Raw genomic sequence first — 22697 nt, forward strand, 5'->3', positions numbered from 1 at the left:
TGTAATTGTTTAGAGTCGCTAGAAGGAATTAGACCTCAATCAGATATCGGCTTATACTTAATTATAAGCTGCGCCTAAAGCTCAACATAGCCACGACTCTTCTGTAATAAACCTGTAATAGAGCCAGGGTCCATCTCTTAATAGAACAAATGTCTATTCTTCGATAGAACTAGGGCAATGCAGCTTGCAGAACTCATCTACGCTTCTTCTGAAAAGTCTCATTCCATCATCATTCTACAAAGACACAACATCTTCCTTTATAAGTCTATCATAAGGGACGCAAATCAGCTATAATAAGCATATTTCATAAGACAAATATTACCATATTAGAAGCTTCCAGAGCAATGCATCAGAATTAATAGCAGCTACAAGATAATAAGATACAAGATAACAACAGAATTAAACAGTAACAACACTTCATGCATAGGTAGAAGTACTGATCCACTGCAGATATAAGCTTGTGAGATCAGCAGCAAGTCACAGTAATCACCGAGGAAAAATATTAATTTTATTAGCCTTACTAACCAAACATATACATTTTATACATATACAAGTATATAAATATACATATGTGAACGTTTGTTAGGATAAGTAAAAACTTTCCCTTTAATGTCGAAGGAAATGATTTTAATAACATAAAATGTTTTAGTAAACAGGTACACGTAATGTTTGAATGTGGAATTTTTCGATGAATTATTGAATTGATATTTCTGAGCTTTGTAATTCAGTAATTCATAAAGAGCTGGTGAAGAAACTTTTTGTTCAATATTTTGGCAACGAAACAAATAGATTTTATCTTGAGGTTTCATAACAATATGAAATCATCTCCTGCAGTTTTGAACAGCAAAGTTCTCTTAGCTTTAACCTCAAGCGTATGGGCTATGATTCACTCAGCTTCGCATAATGCAGTCTCAAAAAGGAGACAACTTCTTATGATAAACTACAGCAGTGAAACTCGTGGTGTCTAGACAACTTGTGTCACAAATTTTGTGAAATACGAATTAAAAAGACAAGACTGAGTTTATGATTATCCTTACAAAATTTAAAAACAGTTTAGCGTTTTTTATCTAAATAATGAATTAAATATAGAATATTAATTATTTACGTTGAGTCTTACAGTCAAGCTCTCACCTGCTCAGTTAGGTAGTACTCCACAACTGCTGCCTTCCAGTGAGGCTCATGGTTAACAGAAACTACAGAGAAGTTGGTGAGGAAAGTGAGATATTCTTCATATAACAATATGGCAGCAAGCGCATCTTCCAGGAGAACTTCTGATCGAAGAGAGAGGCGAGCGTGTGACTCAGCAATAGTGAGCCTACAACAAATTTTCAAACAAACTTGGGCCTTTTGGCACATGACACATTATTCACAAATGTTTTCGATAAGCTTCAACAAGTGACATTGCTGGAAGAATTGCAGCTATCCAAGTAAAAGTACAAAATACAGTAGAAATTAAGAATAAAATGTGAAAAAAATTCCACATTGAACGAATTAAGTAAATTTGAATTACATCAAACGTAAGTTAAAATTGCACAATTTATTTCTATCGTTTATTCTGCTACTGAAAGTGTTTATATTGCTATATGTATATTTCCTATTCATGCACCTTTCAGGTGAAGTAAAAACTGAAGCTTAATTACACAAGATTCTTACATGATCTCAGTATATTTAAACCTGGCAAAATACATGTACATATTACAATATAATACATGTACATATTACAATATAATACATGTACATATTACAATATAATACATGTACATATTACAATATAATACATGTACATATTACAATATAATACATGTACATATTACAATATAATACATGTACATATTACAATATAATACATGTACATATTACAATATAATACATGTACATATTACAATATAATACATGTACATATTACAATATAATACATGTACATATTACAATATAATACAAGTACATATTGCAATATAATACATGTACATATTACAATATAATACATGTACATATTACAATATAATACATGTACATACTACAATGTAATACATGTACATATTACAATATAATACATGTACATATTACAATATAATACATGTACATATTACAATATAATACATGTACATATTACAATATAATACATGTACATATTACAATATAATACATGTACATATTACAATATAATACATGTACATATCGAAATATAATCACCAATAGTGTAAAAGCTTGGCTACTGAAGAGTATAAGGGAAGCTGGAACCATGTAAATGTTATAGTTATAAAAAATCTGAAGTAATACCGTATATGAAGGATTTCAAATATTACAATAGGTATCACATATACATGGCTCAAATGAAATATCTGCCATGATTTAACCAACTTAAAGAAGAGTGAGAAGATTGTAGCAATGTTAGAAGCATGACACTGTCTACTACACTGTCTACATAGTATGTAGATATAATACTCTAGTATGTAGATATAATACTATAGTATGTAGATATGATACTATAGTATGTACCTATAAATCTAAAGTATGCACACATGATACTATAGTATGCTTATATGCAACTTTAGTGTGTACATATCAAACTATAGTATACGCATATAATACTATAGTATGCAAATATGATACCACATTATGCTCGTATGATACTTTAATGAACACGTCTGCCAATTGACCGACAAGTTCTTTCTCTGAACATAACAGACATATTTGGAAAAGAATCTTTTTTCTCTCATGTTCTGCATATATATGAACTTGGCCAATGTAACAGAGTTTTCAATGGATACTTTTATTTCATTATCTGTACCAATAAATCAAATTTATTCATTGTGTGTGTTTGTCTATTAATAAGAGTAAACGCTATGCATGTTCACATGTTTTGCCAACTATGTCCAAATTTTACTCACATATGCTGTGTGTCTTCTGCCTGGCCGCTAAAAACCTGGTTTCAAAATTTTATCTGGTTTCTGACAACCAGCCTCTTAAAAACCATTTGCTGCTATCTGATTAAACCTTGAAGAGATCCTGGGCTTGATTGAACTCGCTGTACCACAATATCTCTATTAGAGCTCACTGTATCACAATAACTCTATTAGAGCTCTCTGTACCACAATATCTCTATTAGAGCTCACTGTATCATAATAACTCTATTAGAGCTCACTGTATCATAACTCTATTAGAGCTCACTGTATCATAATAACTCTATTAGAGCTCACTGTATCATAATAACTCTATTAGAGCTCACTGTACCATAATAACTCTATTAGAGCTCACTGTATCATAATAACTCTATTAGAGCTCACTGTATCATAATAACTCTATTAGAGCTCACTGTATCATAATAACTCTATTAGAGCTCACTGTACCATAATAACTCTAGTAAAGCTCACTGTACCACAATATCTCTATTAGAGCTCACTGTATCATAATAACTCTATTAGAGCTCACTGTATCATAGAAACTCTATGAGAGCTCACTGTATCATAGAAACTCTATGAGAGCTCACTGTATCATAATAACTCTATTAGAGCTCACTGTATCATAATAACTCTATTAGAGCTCACTGTATCATAATAACTCTATTAGAGCCCACTGTATCATAATAACTCTATTAGAGCTCACTGTATCATAATAACTCTATTAGAGCTCACTGTATCACAATAACTCTATTGGAGCTCACTGTACCACAATAACTCTATATTAGAGCTCACTGTATCATAATAACTCTATTAGAGTTCACTGTATCATAATATCTCTATTAGAGCTCACTGTACCATAATAACTCTATTAGAGCTCACTGTATCATAATAACTCTATTAGAGCTCACTGTACCACAATACCTCTATTAGAGCTCACTGTATCACAATAACTCTATTAGAGCTCACTGTATCATAATAACTCTATTAGAGCTCACTGTATCACAATAACTCTATATTAGAGCTCACTGTATCATAATAACTCTATTAGAGTTCACTGTATCATAATATCTCTATTAGAGCTCACTGTACCATAATAACTCTATTAGAGCTCACTGTACCACAATAACTCTATTGGAGCTCACAGTACCACAATAACTCTATTAGAGCTCAGTGTACCACAATAACTCTATTAGAGCTCACTGTACCACAATAACTCTATTGGAGCTCACAGTACCACAATAACTCTATTAGAGCTCACTGTATCACAATAACTCTATTAGAGCTCACTGTACCATAATAACTCTATTAGAGCCCACTGTATCATAATAACTCTATTAGAGCTCACTGTACCATAATAACTCTATTAGAGCTCACTGTATCACAATAACTCGATTAAAGCTCACTGTATCACAATAACTCTATTGGAGCTCACTGTACCACAATAACTCTATTAGAGCTCACTGCATCATAATAACTCTATTAGAGCTCACTGTATCTCAATAACTCTATTAGAGCTCACTGTATCATAATAACTCTATTAGAGCTCACTGTATCACAATAACTCTATTAGAGCTCACTGTATCATAATAACTCTAGTAGAGCTCACTGTACCACAATAACTCTATTAGAGCTCACTGTATCACAATAACTCTATTAGAGCTCACTGTATCATAATAACTTTGTTAGAGCTCACTGTATCACAATAAATCTATCAAAGGATACCATAAAAGTCAGTCTCCAACATACTCACAATGTTCTCAGTGACGCTGTAGGCATTGGATTGATGTCCGCTCTCACTTGTCTACTTGCCAAGTAAAACTTTGACAAATATGACTTGACCTCTTCAGGAAAAGACATATCCAGTGCCTTGGCAACCTCTACAAACTAACAAATGCCTGGTGATTGGCAAGGTTTATAATCAAATGGAAAGACTCATTCCAGAAATAGTTGCTGATCAATAAACAGGAAATGAGCAGATTTAATTACCTGTTGAACAGTTTAATCTAGCGCTGCACTCTATTCAAACATAAATAAGATTGACAACAAAAGAACCCGGAGCATACTATGTAGAAGGAGACTTCGCATTGTTATAACAATGAAATTCATCTTAACAAACTATTTTAAGTTTATCTTTATTTTTTTCTTTTGACATTAAACAAAGCCATGCATGACAACAAATACAGCACATTTTGCCAACTTTCATACTTGTTTCAGGTCAGATTGAGATATTCTTTCAATAGAGTTGTCCTCTCTTCCTAAAGCATTCCTCAAAGACTGAGCAGCCACCTCTCTTTGATAGTCAGAGGAAAGGTCATCTGCACACATGGTTAGATCAAACAACCTAAAGCATTGGTACCAGCGTAGATGCCATATTTATAACATTTAAATTACAGTCACATTCTATCACAGATTGTTTGTAATTCTCATATAACATTACTAAACTACCTCTTACACATTTCTAAAATAATATAAGCAAAATTATATCCTCATAACTTAATAAGACATCAATTACATTAGAAGTAGTCATAGAATGGTGCTCATCCCAAAAGAAAAAATCAGCGAACCAACCTAAACTATTTACATGTCATTCACAGCTGTCAAACCTGACTCACCAAGCCTTCCCATGTACTGTACTTGTATATACTACATTGATCTACGAGTTCGATGAGCTGATTTTGTGTAAAGATGTTGAATGATCATACTATGGCATAGAGGTTTACCGTTTCAAGTTTTTTTTTCATGAAATGATCGAGCCTTCAACCAATGATGACAAATTTTAGGTTAGTAGATTGAACAAAGTTCTACTAGTACTAGCAGTATTCATGAATTAAAAAGTGTTAATATGTACCATCATTGTAAGTGGTAGTTTGTGTTGTTTCAATCGGGTCATCGCTTGTGAAAACACAATATTCATAAAAAAAAACGTTAAATCTTCAAAAGACATATTTAGCAGGAAAGCTAAAGAATGGAGGACAAGATACTGGTGATTGATTACTTAGAGATGAATAGATGTGATGACTATTGACCTAAGTATTCAACCTGTTCCAGTACTCTTTGGAAAATCACTGGCAGCATTGCGGCCTGACAGCCATTTAAATCAAAAATTCCATACTGCAATTCAGAAATCTACAAAAATGCATAGGTAATTTTGGAGGTTACTAGATTGTCTGATTTTTACCTAGAATTTAGAATTAAAAAATTCCAGAATTATCTTTTGTCTAGATGGCTTTTTACTTGCATCCAAATTGCCATAAAAACTAGTCTTAATTTTATATTTGATCTATGAGTAATTTAGAGCCAGATGCCTTTATTGTCATTTGACTTTTTAGAAATCATGACAAACCTGTCGTTCATTGGCCAAGCTCAGTACTACTAGGCCTCAGCTCAAAAGAACACTGAATACCTTGAAAAAAGTTGAAAAGATTCACTGATAAAGCACATTCCTTTAAAGAATGTACTACAATCACAACCGAGCTGCTCTTTTACACAAAACTTTAAAATTTTAATTGAATTTACAACATGCAAAATGGTCAAAACAATAAAGCGCGAAATTTCAAAATTATTCATCGATAGTTACAGGAGTTATCGTTTCTTGTAATATGACAGATATCTTTAAACTTTTCACCAGCAGTTGCAGATTCAAAATTGAGTAAAATTAAACTCCGAACAGTAGCGCAGCAGCTAACCTCGTATAACTTAAACAGTGATTTAGTATTAACATTTAATCTAGCCAACACAAACAAATAGGTCCAACTGAAACCAGTTTTTGTTTAAGTTACAGAACGTCAGCATTGCTGAACACTGCCAGCATTAATAAATGCCGGCAGCGTTCTGGTTAATAATGATTCACTCCAGAGGCTAGTAGAGCATTTCAAGCTCAAATAACTTCATGCTTTCATCTTTCATAGCTTGTGAGTAAAAAAAGCAATGAATGCAGCTCTCTTTTTAGCAACTCTTGAATTTAGTCAACTGTAAAAGGGTAAAAATATTAACTCACTGCATCAGTGCAGAATTGATGATCTTTTTGGAGCTAGGCTTGTTGATTTTTTCGAGACCAGGACTCATCTGACAGGCCCATATTCTACAGTGTACACTCACTAGTACTGAATCCAGCTTACCGTGTACTGGCAATAACACATTCTGGTATTCTAAAGCTAAAATATAAAAAATCAGCTGACAGAACTTTTCACTTAGTGGGAAGAAGTTTTATCATGCATGAAGAAAGATTCAACATAGATGGCCTTCTGTGAAACAAGTAGTATTGCTAGTACATATTTATAAACATTCCTGCACCTTAGATAGCAGAGAATCTGTAGATCTGCTTTAGAATCTATTTAAAAACAACAGTATTATATAATCACTTCAGTCAATAAAGATTGGACAGAACAGATTTCATGAGTATTCAGAAATTTTGTTCTAAAGGAAGCCAGTCCGTCAAAATAACATATAGTATATGCTGCTGCGGTGTCGAGCAATCATAAGTGCGGTGCTACAGCTACTTGTAAAGTTATACATAAAACTTCATTGCATATCAATACAATTTTTAATTTTAACAGACAGAACAATTGAATTAAAAATTTTCACAGCTGAGCTTTCAAACATTTTAATATGCTTTTGTCATGCAATATCTGTTCAGGGTGGCTTGTATGCAAAAGAGAATATACATATGTAACTTTTATGTTCATAAGATCTGTCATCCACGTACCTCTAAGAAGATGTCTTTCATCACGTTTAGATATGGAGGAAAGATCTGGTATGACACACGTAGAGTTGTGAGCCAATAAACAAGATCCACCTGTAGATACATAATATATTTTACTGATAGCTGCGTCACCCTTGCCTAACATAATATTGCCTTGTATTTAAATACAGCATTACAAGAGTTGAATACAAGTACTGCTACTAGTGTATTACTATTAGCAACTACAATCACTATTTAAAAGTACATGGTTGGTAATGGTTTGATTCAAAGATCAAAACTCTGTGACTGAATAATTCATCTACTAGACATCTATGTTTATAGGGATCAATAAAAGGTTTGAATATTCAAAATATTGATAAGGCCTTGGAACAGCCTTCAATAATATGATGTGGTTTTTTTGCATTTACTACTTTGATCTGCCGTGTCCGTGATTTCTTTTTACTGACCAGCTATTGGCATACATATCTTACACAAAATATGTATAACTTATCTAGTATAAAATATATATAACTTATCTAGTATAAAATATATATAACTTAATTGGCGAAAAATATGTATAACTTATCTAATATAAAATATATGTAGCTTATCTGATATAGAAAGCAGCGAACATACCTGATATAAAATACTCCGATCCACTCTGTTTGTCCTCTCTGGACTCCCCGAACAGAAGGGAATGACAAGAGTGTACTACTGAACCAGGGATCAGACAAGAGAAGTAATGTAGCAGTCTATTGAGCAGAAGTGTGTCCTGACCAGTGCAAAGTATGTTTAGTCCCTACATAAATGAGAAAGACTATAAATGCAAATATTAAAGTGTGATACCAGACATCATTCCATTTCACCTTTAAATCTCTTTCTAGCAAATTAACTTAAAATGCCTTTTTATGCAGGAAATATGTAGGCCTATCGCAGTTAGAGCAGAAAAGGTAAATGTTATTGAACAATAGCTTATGACTTGGACTATCATCATAAAAAAAACTCAAACGCCCTTGATTCACAAAGTTACATACAACCCAACATATGAGTTTAATGGATCTGTATGCTGCATTTCCTAAACTTTTGATAACTGTCACAATTGTAAATCAACTAAACGTATGTGTGTAGTAGCTCAACAAAACACTAAGTAAAGAATTGAAATAACTTTTCAGAAAATCACTAAAAAGAATGTTTAATCACTAAAGTGGCTACGCAAGTAATTGTTGGTAAATAAGAAATCTCTCAAAAACAACCAATTTATGCTGAAAGACTAGGTAGATGTAAAAGTATAAACTACCAACCTGTGAATAAGGTGCTAGAACACTGAGCAGCAGAGCTAACTTGAGTTTAACAAATGTACCAGCAGGTGTGATGGATTCTAAAATATATTCATATTATCAGAAATCTAGTGACTTCAATGGCCAACAGTAATTTGGAAATGGACACTCCCCTGAAAATACGATAATAATTTTACTGGTGATTTTAATCAGCTCTCATTGACTAGAGGTGACAATCAAACTGCAATACTTTATATAATACTAGCTGCATTACCAGCCTACAGTAACAGATTCACGTGCAGCATAAGGTTTATTGAGAGTTGGCTTTCATACTGTAAAACAACTCCAAATATGCAGTCTACTGAAATTGTTGCCCTGAATATGCATACACATATTATGATGTCAACAATGATTGGGGAAAACAATAAAAATCTACAATGTGTTTCACAGCTAGATGCGTGTAAAATCTAGTAAATATTCTAGATTCATGTGTCTAGATTCATGCATCCGTTCATACCCGTCTATGGCCTGGCCCGTCATACCCGTCCATGGCCCGTCTACCTGCCTTGGCTGACCAGTCTATACCCGCTTCGCAGTTGACCATCGCGCTCTTGCACTCGCCTCGCCATCAATCGCCTCGCAATCAATCGGCCCGCATCCGCCTCGCAATAAATCGCGTCGCAATAAATCGCCTCGCAATCAATCGCTTTGCAGTCAATCGCTTCGCACTCAATCGCTTCGCAATTAATCGCCTCGCACTCGCAATCAATCGCCTCGCACTCGCGATCAATTGCCTCGCACTCGCAATCAATCACTTCGCAATCAATCGCTTTGCACTCAATCGCTTCGCAATTAATCGCCTCGCACTCGCAATCAATCGCCTCACATTCGCAATCAATCGCCTCGCACTCGCAATCAATCGCCTCGCAAACAATCACCTCGCAACCAATCGCCTAGCACTCAATCGCTTCGCAATTAATCGCCTCGCCAACTCATTCGGAAAGCCGCGCCCGGATAGACTCGCTGCACTCGGGGCAAAAAAGGTCTCCCGCGCATCCCCGAGTGACGCCACGGCCCCAAACCGCTAGCTGCATAACCCGTCCACGGGAACAGATTCATGTACAGCAAGAGGTTTATTGAGAGTTGTCTTTTATACTGTAAAACAACTCCAAATATGCAGTTCACTGAATTTTTTGCCCTGATCACACTACGCATACACATATGCAGTCATATAGGTCAATAATGCAGGGGAGAACCATGTAAATCTGCCATACGTTTTACAGCTAGTCTACAATGCATCAGTCTCAAACCACTCAAATCGGAGTTGCCCTATTTGTGTACAGAGAACTGATAATGAAATTGACATTGCTAGGCAAACTGAAGTTCTTCAAACTGGCAGTATTGAAAAGTTTTGCATCTTTTAAAAAATTATACAAAATATTTTGCTATCGCCAGCATTTATTGAATGGAGACTTCTACATTCTTAAAACACTAATCATAGCTCACCAGTTTTTCGTCTATAGCCTGTGTTTTGACATGGTATATACAAACAGTAATGAGGTTGTGTCAATAAAATTTATACGTATAACAGCACAGACAGTATGATGTCAAGGCAGATACAGCATTAGCACTTTACAATAGTAGAACAAAGCGCCGACATGATAGCCTTTGTATGAGATACAATAAGGAAAAGAAATGCATGAAAAGATATATATACTGAAAAATATGTTAGAAAATGCTGCATGTGGTATAGCAGAACATGAAGGACATAAAACAATAACACAATGTTAGTTCAACGCAACACTTGCGGATAGACAACATTTTTGGTTTTTCTGTCGGGCGTATAAAGAAACAGTTTTCGGCATGGGCCTACTTTTGAGCAGGCGACGTATAGCTGGTCGTGGCTGATGCAGGGTGACAGTAAGTCAATAGCAGCTGCTCTCTTTCCTTTCACAATAGCGTATCGCAACCCTCAGAGTACTCGTGAAAGTTCTGTAATAGTAAGTTACAGTAGGCCTACTCGTAGCTGGAAAAAAAATTAGTAACTCGGCTGCTGAAGGAAATGAACATGACCCACTATCACGAACAGCGGCAAATCCAACGTTATTAAGTAGTGGAGATGTGGCAATGGACCGAATGGAAACAGAAAGACCGCTCTATAATTTATTTACCGTTACTACACATATTAATTCAGTTTGCTTCGTACGACCGAAATTCGTACGACGATAAAAGGAAAGACCGCTCTATAAGGCGGACAATCAATCAATCAATCACACAGACAATGATTGCCGTTTATATAGTAGATAGTTTAATGTGTAGCAATTATAGGTGTACAGCAAACAACATTCATGTGGTGTCAGCTTTTACAGTAATAGCAGTTTCATGGTTTTAATATTGCTTTCTCAATGCGCTTTCTCATTGTGCTTTCTAAAAGCTTGTTGCTTATTGATACTAATAGTTTTTATATAAAGCTTTCTCTTTGTTCCCAACTGTCAAGATGAACGCAGCTAATAAAGTTTTCGTCACCAAACTGAATATTTAAACTTAAGTCATCAGCCAGAATGCGTTACAAAATGCCAACAGGTATGAATGAAGTAAACAAAACGATGTATTAAAAGTTTTAACACAATTTCCAATTTAAAAAACAGTATTTATATAAACTTCACCTTCTCGTTTAACTTTTTTAGCGAGTGTATCCTTAGTGTGACTGTGAACTAAACATCAAAATACAGATTATAACAGCTACATCCTGGGTAGCTATCAGCCCAAGGCGATAGTTGCTTACCTCCTACAAGATATGCCATGATGAAAGCAAAACTCCATTTGGAATCTCGTCTATCTGGAAAAATAGCCTGTACATAAGCTAAAACTGCATTCTATTTTATCTGTTTAGCTACATACGATTGTTGTGAATGCAATAAAATGATTCGGGGCAGGAAACTTTACCTTTATTCGAAGTAACGTAAGTTAAAATATCAAAAAATAATAATAGATAATAATATAGCATTCGTAAACCGTAATACACAAAATAAATTTAAAATAATGACTTTTTATTCCTCAAATTATTGAAAAACTTTATCATCCTAGAAATTTAAATGCCAATGTTTTTATAGAACCCTTTATATAATCATTAAATACGTGTACAAATGTTTAACAAATTGTTAAAAACATGAATTACATATTACTACCTTAGTTTCCTTCTAGAGTATATTTTCTTTGTAGCTACATTTAAACTTCATGTTATTGTTCAAAATAACTGTTCATCGTTAGTGCAGCTATCAAAAGGTATGAATGATTTGTTTCACATTTTTGTTTATCGTTGAAGTTATGACATAAAATAATTTTAAATTTTTGATACAAGCTATCAAAGTAGCTATATGATTGAGTTATAAAACTTTACTCGTGGATCAGAAACACCCAACACAACCACGGCTATTACTTATGTAAGAATGCAAAGCAATGGTACTTCCCAAAGTTTGGGACATTCTTCAATTATGCATTATTTTGGTAACAGTTAAATCTCACAAAACCAATATAGATTTATTTAACTTAAAAACCCATTGAGCTATGATATTTGAACACGCAATCTTGCCACTAGTTCTCTACCACTTTCAGACTAAAATAAAATAATGACATTCATGTCATTACAATGTAGAAATAAATTATTAATAATATTCCAAAACTGTCTATCATAGAAGCATTTTGATAGTTGCAGTTTGACCTGCTAAGTAAACATGCTGAGGATATGTTATGTGATATAACACGCACAGTATTGTGAGTAATTTATCCATGAAATATGTGAAAATTAATGGAAAAGATGATATGGAAATTAGAGATCAAATACCCAGAACACAATGGCAAACAATTAGCAGCATGCAAGTCAAGTACCCAAACATAATATAAAAACAAATTTGTGATTGCTGTGTGTATTTGAAAGCTGTATTTAGTACAAACTTCTAGAATAAAGATTCTTGCAAGTATTATTACTGTTATTTTACAAGCATTTTACTGCACAACGAATTAAACTGTCTTTGCATAGTAACTTTAACTTGTCCTACAACTGTAGTCCAAGCAAGAGAGGGTTTATCTCATCGATGAAAAGAAGTTCAGTGCAAACATTCATCATGTTACTAAGAAAAACTGGTGCTAGTAGGTAAAACAGATGAAAAATGCTGCTTGATTAGCTATATTATCATTAATATAATTAATTATTATATTACTATAAATTTGATTATATTATTATTATATTATTATTATATTACTATAAGTATATCTAGTTTATTTATATAATATTCAACATAGGTGAAGTAATTATAATAATATATAATTACTTTGCTTATAATCAATTAATATTAATTATAAGTAAAGTATGAATTGTGTTGTTAGTCATTCATGAATGAAGTCATAAATAAAATAAAATGATGCAGAATAAAAAAGAGCTTCTGCTTCTGCAAAAGAAGACAAAAAATGCGGTTTGCATCATATATATCTTTTACAAGTGAGTGACAGCCAATGTAAACCAGGCTTAAAATATTCAAGCAAGCAAATCTATTTATATGAATCTCAAACCGGTTTTTACCTGATTGAGTGATGTCTAGCGTAACAAAGCAGCAGCATGCGTACAACTACAAAGCTGAGCTTACTAAAATGTTAAATACTATGTGAGCTACAACACAGAAGTCATATAGAGAGGTGATGTCTAAGACTAAAGACTTTAACAATAATTAACTTCAATACATATCGAGCAAATTAAACCTTTTTGTTGCATGTGTATCGTTCAGACAAACAAACATGCATTTGTAGAATAACACATAAATCAAAATCAATTGATGCACCTAAATAAAATTCAACAACATTTTTTTATTTCAAGAATTCATATCACTATTGAAAACCGACACTACTTCATGTCCCGCACAGCCTTGGTAAGCTTGTTATCACAACTATTACAACATACCTTGATAGAGTTCAGATATGGATGCTGGCAAAGACTGCATATTTACTGGAGATTTTATCAAAGTTGCTTCATGCAAAGGCATTGACTCAACAGAGCTAGCCTGAAATGAAACACACAATCAGCAATAGAGAGCTCATAATTCTTGCAAGTAAGTTCAAAGGACTTGTCTTCCCTTGCCCCTAGCTGATAATACTAAAGACTGTAGGTTGTAGGTTTACCAATGCCTTTCCTGGTTGTTGTAGTACATATTGTTGTCTGAACTCATGTTTCTGCACAGCTTTAATTGCATAATGAACGTTTCATGTTAAGTCATATTGGTGATAGCAATCCTTGTCATTGGACTCTATAAATAAGGAGTTTACAAGGAACATGTTCAAGGAATGATGTTGCTTCTTTGTTAAATTTTCTGTTCTTCTGATTAACAGAAATTGATGGACAATGCAACAACTTAAAGTAGAAATCTCAAATTAGATTAATTAGTTTCACTTATGGTCAGTTTCACTTATGTTCTGTTCCATTTATAGCCAGTTTCACTTTTGGTCAGTTTCAATTTTGGTCAGTTTCACTTATGGGCAGTTTCACTTATGGCCAGTTTCACTTATGGCCAGTTTCACTTATGACCAGTTTCACTTATGGCCAGTTTCACTTATGGCCAGTTTCACTTACGGTCAGCTTCATTTATGGTCAGCTTCACTTACGGCCTGTTTCATTTATGGCCAGTTTCGCTTATGACCAGTTTCACTTATGACCAGTTTCACTTATGGCCAGTTTCACTTATGGTCAGTTTCACTTATGGTCAGCTTCATTTATGGTCAGCTTCACTTACGGCCTGTTTCATTTATGGCCAGTTTCACTTATGACCAGTTTCACTTATGGCCAGTTTCACTTATGGTCAGTTTCACTTATGCTCAGTTTCACTTATGGTCAGCTTCACATACGGCCAGTTTCATTTATGGTCAGTTTCACTTATGATCAGTTTCAATTATGGTCAGTTTATGGCCAGTTTCACTTATGGCCAGTTTCACTTAGGGTCGGTTTCACTTATGGGCAGTGCCTGAATTGCACATTAAACTTAAAAACAAAAAAAATAAAGTTTTGCAGCTGTTCAGTAAGAATAAATAAAGAAGATTAAAATATAATATATAAAAGAATATATATTACACAAAAAACATGCAAGTTTGAATAGACAATCCTTTTTTTTCTTTTCTAAGTATATTGCCTCCTTATTAGATACTAGCTGTGCTACCCGGCAACGCCCGGGTAATAAAAACGTCTTTGGACAGAAAATTTATTTGTACCTAATATATATAACAACATTTGCTATTCTAACTTTCAAACTACATATCATGAAAGAAGTGTTTTAAATATTTGAAATTAATTAAGAGAGAAAATAAAAACAACTGTAAAGGTTTTCAAACTTTGTCAAACAACTGTAACTGTCAAACTTTATATCATGAAAAAATGATTTTGTGCAGAACAAGTTCTTTTCTTTAAAGGCATTAGATAATGTGTAACTTCTGAGAATACATGTATTTAACAGATTAATAAACAAAATATGACAGAATATGGTGGCATTTTGTAGTTGAAATTTTATTAAAACAATGTATGCCAAAAATGGTTGAATGAAAAATTAATAATAAAGATTATAATAGCAGTGATAAGAAAATGAATAATGGTTAAACTTCGAACAGATATTATACTCAAATTGTGTTTAAAAAATGCATGTTGAAATAAAATGATAATGCAACAAACTTTAAAAACTTACAGTATATTGTAAACTTAAAAAGTAATACAAAGTTTATAAATGTAATAAGAGAATGTAAATCTAACTGCCTATATATAAATTTCTCAAAGTATGTAGATGTATGTAAATATAAGAGAGTGAGGAATAACTGATACTAATGATAAATCTTACAGATAATCTTACAATAATCTTACAATAATCTTACAAATGATAAAAATTTCTCATTGAGATGGTCATGATCTCAGAAACCATGGTTAAGTCGGGTGTTTGAGATTTGGAATTATCTACATTAGCAGGAGAAAATTCTCAGTTATTTCGCAAAAAATATTTGATTCTAGCATAACTACAGCAGATTGTATGGTCAATGCACTGAATGAACATTCACAATAAGTGCTCAAACAAAATTCTGAGAAAACCGGTGTTAAAGTTTGAGAAACAAAAACAATGCACAATTTTGTTTACATTTCAAAACATCATAGCAACCAATATCAAGAAGTTGCGATATGTATCAAGATTTCTGTATTTATATACAAAAGTTATTCTGAATTTAATAATCTAAACAGATTTTAACTGACTGTCATAGAAATAGCTGTATACCTATTAAAAAACTGGCTTATTCTTACTTTTGCAGATATTAAAGACGGCTTGGCAGTGTCGCGATTTTGGGCACAGCCATAGTGTCATCAACAAAATTTTTAGAAAAATAATAACAGTAACATATTGCACACCATCAGACACTGTATAAGCCGATTTTTTAAAATCGAATAATTATTCTTATAATTAAATCTTATAACAATTTTATAAGAATCGTTAGGAAAAAATCATCGTCATTCCCTGTTTTTTCACTGCTCCTACCATCAGTTGGAATACCACAGTACTCATTAATTAAAAGTGTCCAAATTGTCAGAGTTCTCTTTAAAATCGGCAAAAAAGAAACGATTACTTTTATCGTAGGTCATCTATCGGTACTTCCTGCTTAGCATAGCAACAGTTTTAAGAGGTTTTTTCCGAGGGTTGGAAACTTCCATTGGCTTATGTGACTTCAGATTTAGAAAGATCACTTTTTGATTGGTTCGGATGAGCGTGTTGCAAAAATCATTATCAATATTATGAATTCAGTTAGTGCAGCGTCAAAGTCGGATAACTCAACTTCGTGATTTGCGACTTAACCATGGCTTCTGAGATAGCGACCAACATATATATATATAGACAGAGCTATGCTGCATACACGTATTTGATAGCTGATCACGGAGATTATTGTGTCATAGCAACAAATACAGCAGCAACAATGAATTATAGCAGCAACAATGAATCTTGTAGGATAAAGGACAACAAACAACATATCAAGATTAAACCCTGCATAACCCAATGATGTTAGAGACGGGATAATCTTTGGTAGTTTGACATATTTTCAGGCAAATAAAGTTAAGCGAAGATTAAGAAGACAGAGTTACATACACTTGATCATTAAATAATGATTTGAGGAAGCAGCTAACAGCTTTTAGCATTCATAATAATAAGATTAATATTATTAAGATTAATATTAATATTAATAAGATTAATATTAATCTTAATAAGATTAATCTTAATAAGATTAATATTAATAAGATTAATAATAAGATACTTTAGTGATTCCTTCAGCATCAGTCTTAGCTACTCAAATGTAGTGCTCTTCCTTGGAGAAAAACAGTACGTTTTGCATTGGATTGTAATGTTCACTATGTTTTCATGCATCAGATTGGTTCAGAGTTGCGTCCACTTCAAATCATAGAAACGATAAAATCCAAAGCGCTCAACACCATGTGTCACTGCTGCACGAATTTACACTGTATCAACCGTTTGGTAAATTCCCTATTTGGTAATTTCGGTTCGGTAAATCAATGAGTCGGTAAATTATACATTCACTCTGCTCAATGTAAAGGTATTGCTAAGTAAAACTTCTACATTGAGTAGAGGTTTTATTTAGTGATGGAAATTTTAATTACTCAACCAAACTTTTTTAAATTAGCAACTTCCTGAGTATATCATTCAGAAAATTCCTAATTATTCAAATTAGGAATTTCCTGTTTCCTGAATACTCATGCAAATTCCTAATTTGCATGAGTATTTAGGAAGCAAATAAACACAGCGATTGGTGGTAAAAATTACAGCGCTCATGAGCTATCCCAGACAATCAAACTTATCATCACCTCATTATTCCAAATTTCAAAAAATATGCTACATTGACTCTTTGTCCTAATAATTCATAGCGTGTCACGCTCAGAGATTTTAAATCATTGTAGCTTCAATGTGAAAGTGAAGAATCTAAGAAACCAAATAAAGAAGCAAAACATTTATAAGCTTTTCATTTAATCTGAGCAAAACAGTTGAGCAATATATTTTTAAGTAATTCATTGTTTTATTGCTTTGTGTAATTATTAGCAGTGTTTATAAAGCAGTCATTGAAGCAGGCATGTTGAGCAAATTAGGTGAATTATAGTGTCTTTTTATTAGATCACTTATTTGCCTTTGCAACACAAAGTAGGCATCAAAAGGAATTACCTTTTTTAAGTAGAGCTTTAGATAACGTACCTCTACAACAATGGCCAGATTCTTAGTAGCTGCTGTATCATATGCCAGCCTACCAGTGACCATCAATTCCTCGCCAACGCTGTATTCCGCTGCCTCCTCATCTGTAGCACAAACCGGACCACATTGTGTGAGTTGGTATTAGTTTTGTAACTATAGTATGTTTTAAAATAAGGGCATACGATTAAAGTAAAAAACATAATAAAGAGAAAACGGAAGGGAAATAAAATGAATAAAATATTGTAACTAGTGTGCCCTGAGATCATCAGATGTAATAAGTGTAATGAATAACTGCACAATCGTTGCAACATGATACAAGACAGTCAATTGGCACAGGTGGTAGATTGTCTGTCTATCAAGCCAAAGGATGAGAGTTCAAATCCTGTCAAAAGCAATATTTATTCCAAACTTTTTAGCATGGCTTTGTACAGACAAACACAGACTCCGCAATCGTTTTGATAATAATTGGCAATATAGCTTTTAGCTTTCAACATTACGTAACTAAACAAGGGTTCGGGTGAGTTGCACATGCAGAGTCTATAAAATTATTTTCAAGCCATACATTCCATGAGCAAACAAAAAGCTAATCAAATGATTGAATGAAACAGATTATTAGTTATTATAATCTGTTTCATTCAATTTTTTACAGATATATATATAGCCCAGCTCCTAATATTACACTAACATCGTTACAAACATCTGAGCATAATTTCAAATTCAAATCTGTAACTGAAAGAGAAGTCCAATTTGCCTTCAGAACCCTTAAACCAGGAAAACGAGGCAGAGTCTTATCTATTCCTTATGAAATATACATAAAACAAGCTCATAGCCTAATCCCAGCTTTAACACTTCTGATTAACAATTGCTTTAAAACCAATAAATTTCCTAACATTTACAAAAAAACTATTGTCACGCCTCTATTTAAAATAGGAAACCCCTTGAGCTGTAATAACTACAGACCCATACCTTCACTTCCCATTTTGTCTAAGATTGTTGAAAAGATTATATATTTACAGATTAAATCATTTTTGATGCAAACCAAAAACTTTCAAGTAGACAATTCGGTTTTCGAAAGTGGACCCTCAACAGCACAAATGCTTCATTATATATTTGACATTATTGCTTGTAACCTTGATAAAAAAGATTCACAATATGTAGCCTTGGTGTCTCTTGACATAAAGAAAGCATTTGACACGGTTGACCACTCCCTTCTAGTTGACAAACTTAGTTATTTCGTTTCATTTAGTTCATCAGCTACTAAATTAATTCAGTCTTATTTGACCAACTGCAGCCAGGCAATGAAAATTGGTAATACTCTGTCAGAATTTTTAGCTATTCGTAAAGGTGTCCCTCAAGGATCTATTTTAGGGCCTTTACTTTTAACATGATGGTTAACGACATGTTAGATAAAAATCCAAATGCTTACTCCTATGCAGATGATATAGCAATTATTTCTGCAGCAAGTACTCAGATAGATTCTCAGATGCTATCAATAGAACAATTTAATAAAATTCAAAACTGGTACCTATCCAATGGGTTATCTCTATGTGTTGAAAAAAACACGATTTATTATTTTCTCAAATCGAGCAGTTGATTATAATAGAACTTTGAAGCTATGCAACACTGAAATCCAAATTGAACACACTATAAAATTACTTGGGGTCACAATTGATGCAAATTTTGGTTTCAATACGCATATAAAACTAACAGTGACCAAGGCAAGACAATGCTTATATGCTCTTCATAATATTCAACATCTTTTGGCTGTTGAAGATGCTAAATTAATATATACTTCAATAGTCCGAAGTCGTCTTGAATATTGTGCGACTTTGTTTATGTTTCTAGGTAAATGTCATTCAGATCAAATTGAGTCTTGCCAAAATAAAGCGGTGCGAATAATATGCAAAGCACCTAAATCCTTCTCAGTAACTGATGGTCGTCGATTATTAGGCATACATACTCTCGCCAGTCGGCGTTCTTTCTGTTACAGGCAGTTGATGGCAAAGTGGAAGTAGCTACAGTGGCCAGTGCTCTATACGAATATGTTCAACAAGATAGTGAGAGACACCAAATAAGCCTAAGATCACAATGCTCATTAATAACACCATCTATTAATAATAACTATGGCAGACAATCTTTTAAATATAACGCTTTCAATCAAGATTATGAAAGAAGAGATATTAGATCCTGTGAATGAGCTGTCATTTGATATTGATTAACTGGCCATACTGTGACTACTGACCATTCTATATTTTATTTACTAACACTGGTATACTAACAACATTGAATTAAAATTATTAAAAACCATCGGTTGTCACTTTATAACCATAACTGACATAAGAATAGTGGAGTATTGTGTCACCCGCGTTAAAAAAAAACTTAAAAAATGACTATACTAATTACTAACTTGGAATCTAAATACTCAATCAGCTCAGCTTGTCATTCTCTTACTTACTATTACTTACTCACTATTACTCTGAAATATACTTACATCTGACCATAAACACAGGCCATAGACACAGGAGCTAATATGTGGATTATGATTATGAATTCGAGGGCGTTTATTTCAAGTAAATATACTTCCCTATGTATCAGGAAGTATATTTCAGAGTAAGAGTAAGTAAGAGAATGATAGAAATTGAAGTTGATTCAGATTGATGAGAATGTCTAAAGAAGATTTAGAAAGAAATGAATGAATGAGCACTTCAGGAGAAAAATAAAGAATATAACTTATCCATTGGAAAATCGCAAATGGGGCACCAGTCTTTGATACTTAAAGGTGCCACATATAGTCATAATAACTGTTACAGGCGTTATATATAGCCTTAATAACTGTGATAAGTGAGATTTATAGGAATGTGGCAAAGATACGTATGCAAAAGCTTTAAAAGCCCACCTCTGCAGATGACCCGTAATCGCCGTGACAACTCCATATCATCTTTCATCCCTTGCTGGTTCCGCACACTTACTATAAGGATCCTTTTATCTATATACAAACAAAAGTTTTCTTTAATGAGCAAATAGTACAGACACTGCTACAAGACATCGTCCGATGCAAGAGTACAGACACTGTTAGAAGACATGGTCAGATGCAAGAGTACAGAACAAGTTAAAACTTATGGAGCTTATGGCTTTTTGCAAAACCCTAACTGGAAAGACATAAATAAAAAATTCTGCCATCAAAAGATTTTATTAAATTATATTATTAATTACTATATTATTAATAATAATACACATGTAATTATATTATATTATTATTAATATTTATTAAACTTAAATAAGAAGACATACTACTTTTTTCCAAGAGCAAAAAAATGACTGATGAATTTAGTAGCATTTCAGATTTACATACAGTCATACTTCAACTTACGAGCTTAATGCGTTCCGAGACTGAGCTCGTATGTCAATTTACTCGCATGTTGGTGCAATTTATTTATATATTGAACAATTAAATATATATTGATTGGTTTCCATACTCTGAAAAATGCAAATAAGATAAGATAAAATAAGATATTGTAACAGAAAGAACATGTTGGTTATTGTCCTAACTTACCACATGCTTTCAAAAAGCAACAAATAAAAAATAATGCAAGGAAATGTGATAAATTAAAATGTAAAGTTAAATACATACAATAGCAGCTAACGCTAGCATTTGCCAGAGAGGGAGATAAGTTATCCTTCATTACAACAGTTGGCTTTGTTAAATTTAGATTTTATCAAAGTCTTAAAAGGCAAACTTAGAAGCAAATCTAAAAGCAAACTTTCATTTTTAACTTAACGTAATTAAAATTTCTTCGGCGTTCATAGTTTGAAGTTTCTTGCTAGTTAGCTAATTTTTCCTTTGTTTCGCTTTCACGACTAGCCAGCCGTTTTAAGATGAACCTATCTAAGGACGTTTGCCTTTGTCGCCCTTTCAACATGTTGCGATTAGGACGAACCCAGGTGTTGTCACAAAGGTTTAATGCACGACCACTAGCCAACTTGTCCGAATGTCTATTTTTAGTTTTGATAGATAGCAATGGCCTTTTTAAATAGCGTCGTTTTAGTTACGCTGTCACCGGCCAATTGTTTATCTTATATCCAATACCTGAGCGGTCTCTCCATCAGCGGTGGTGAAGATCGCCGCGCCGTTTAGAAACTACGGTTAGTACTTTTGCGAGCTAAATGCCCTGAATATAATCCTTCTGCTTGATGATTGTGGATGTATTTCTGTCATATTGCTGAGCTAGCTCAATCATGCATACACATTTCGCATATTTTTCAATAACTTTCCGTTTAATATCAATTGTTATCATTTGCTTTTTCTTTGCATTATTTTTCATTTTACTGGCAAACTTTCGGTCTACACACAGTACTTTTAATTCACATAATTCTGCACTAAAAAGCGTGCACAAAAACACGGTACAAAAGTATAACCTGTGCAGTTGAAAAATACAGATTGATGCTGTTGTCATAAAACACCTCCGGCATACTTGGCAACCGACTCACGTGCTCGTATCTCAAATATGGCTCATATGTTAGTGCTAAAACTTGCTTAAAAGCTGGCTCGTATCTCAAGTTTCTCGTACGT

General features: G+C 33.4%; 1 protein-coding gene across 1 annotated transcript in view; it reads right to left on the reverse strand.

The window, feature by feature from the left end:
• Window positions 1-153: 153 nt before the first annotated feature.
• LOC137402629 (minichromosome maintenance domain-containing protein 2-like) overlaps window positions 154-22697 on the reverse strand; it is a 30171-nt gene continuing 7627 nt past the window's right edge. The window contains exons 5-14 of the mRNA XM_068089135.1: window positions 21024-21113; window positions 18131-18231; window positions 13816-13915; window positions 8886-8962; window positions 8221-8383; window positions 7609-7698; window positions 5109-5218; window positions 4654-4787; window positions 1132-1315; window positions 154-234 (exon numbers count right to left, since the gene is read on the reverse strand). Of these exons, the coding sequence (XP_067945236.1) occupies window positions 154-234; window positions 1132-1315; window positions 4654-4787; window positions 5109-5218; window positions 7609-7698; window positions 8221-8383; window positions 8886-8962; window positions 13816-13915; window positions 18131-18231; window positions 21024-21113 (1130 nt within the window). The remainder of the gene's footprint in view (window positions 235-1131; window positions 1316-4653; window positions 4788-5108; window positions 5219-7608; window positions 7699-8220; window positions 8384-8885; window positions 8963-13815; window positions 13916-18130; window positions 18232-21023; window positions 21114-22697) is intronic.

The sequence above is a fragment of the Watersipora subatra genome, chromosome 8 (assembly GCF_963576615.1).
Source record: "Watersipora subatra chromosome 8, tzWatSuba1.1, whole genome shotgun sequence".
Taxonomy (NCBI): Eukaryota; Metazoa; Bryozoa; class Gymnolaemata; order Cheilostomatida; family Watersiporidae; genus Watersipora; species Watersipora subatra.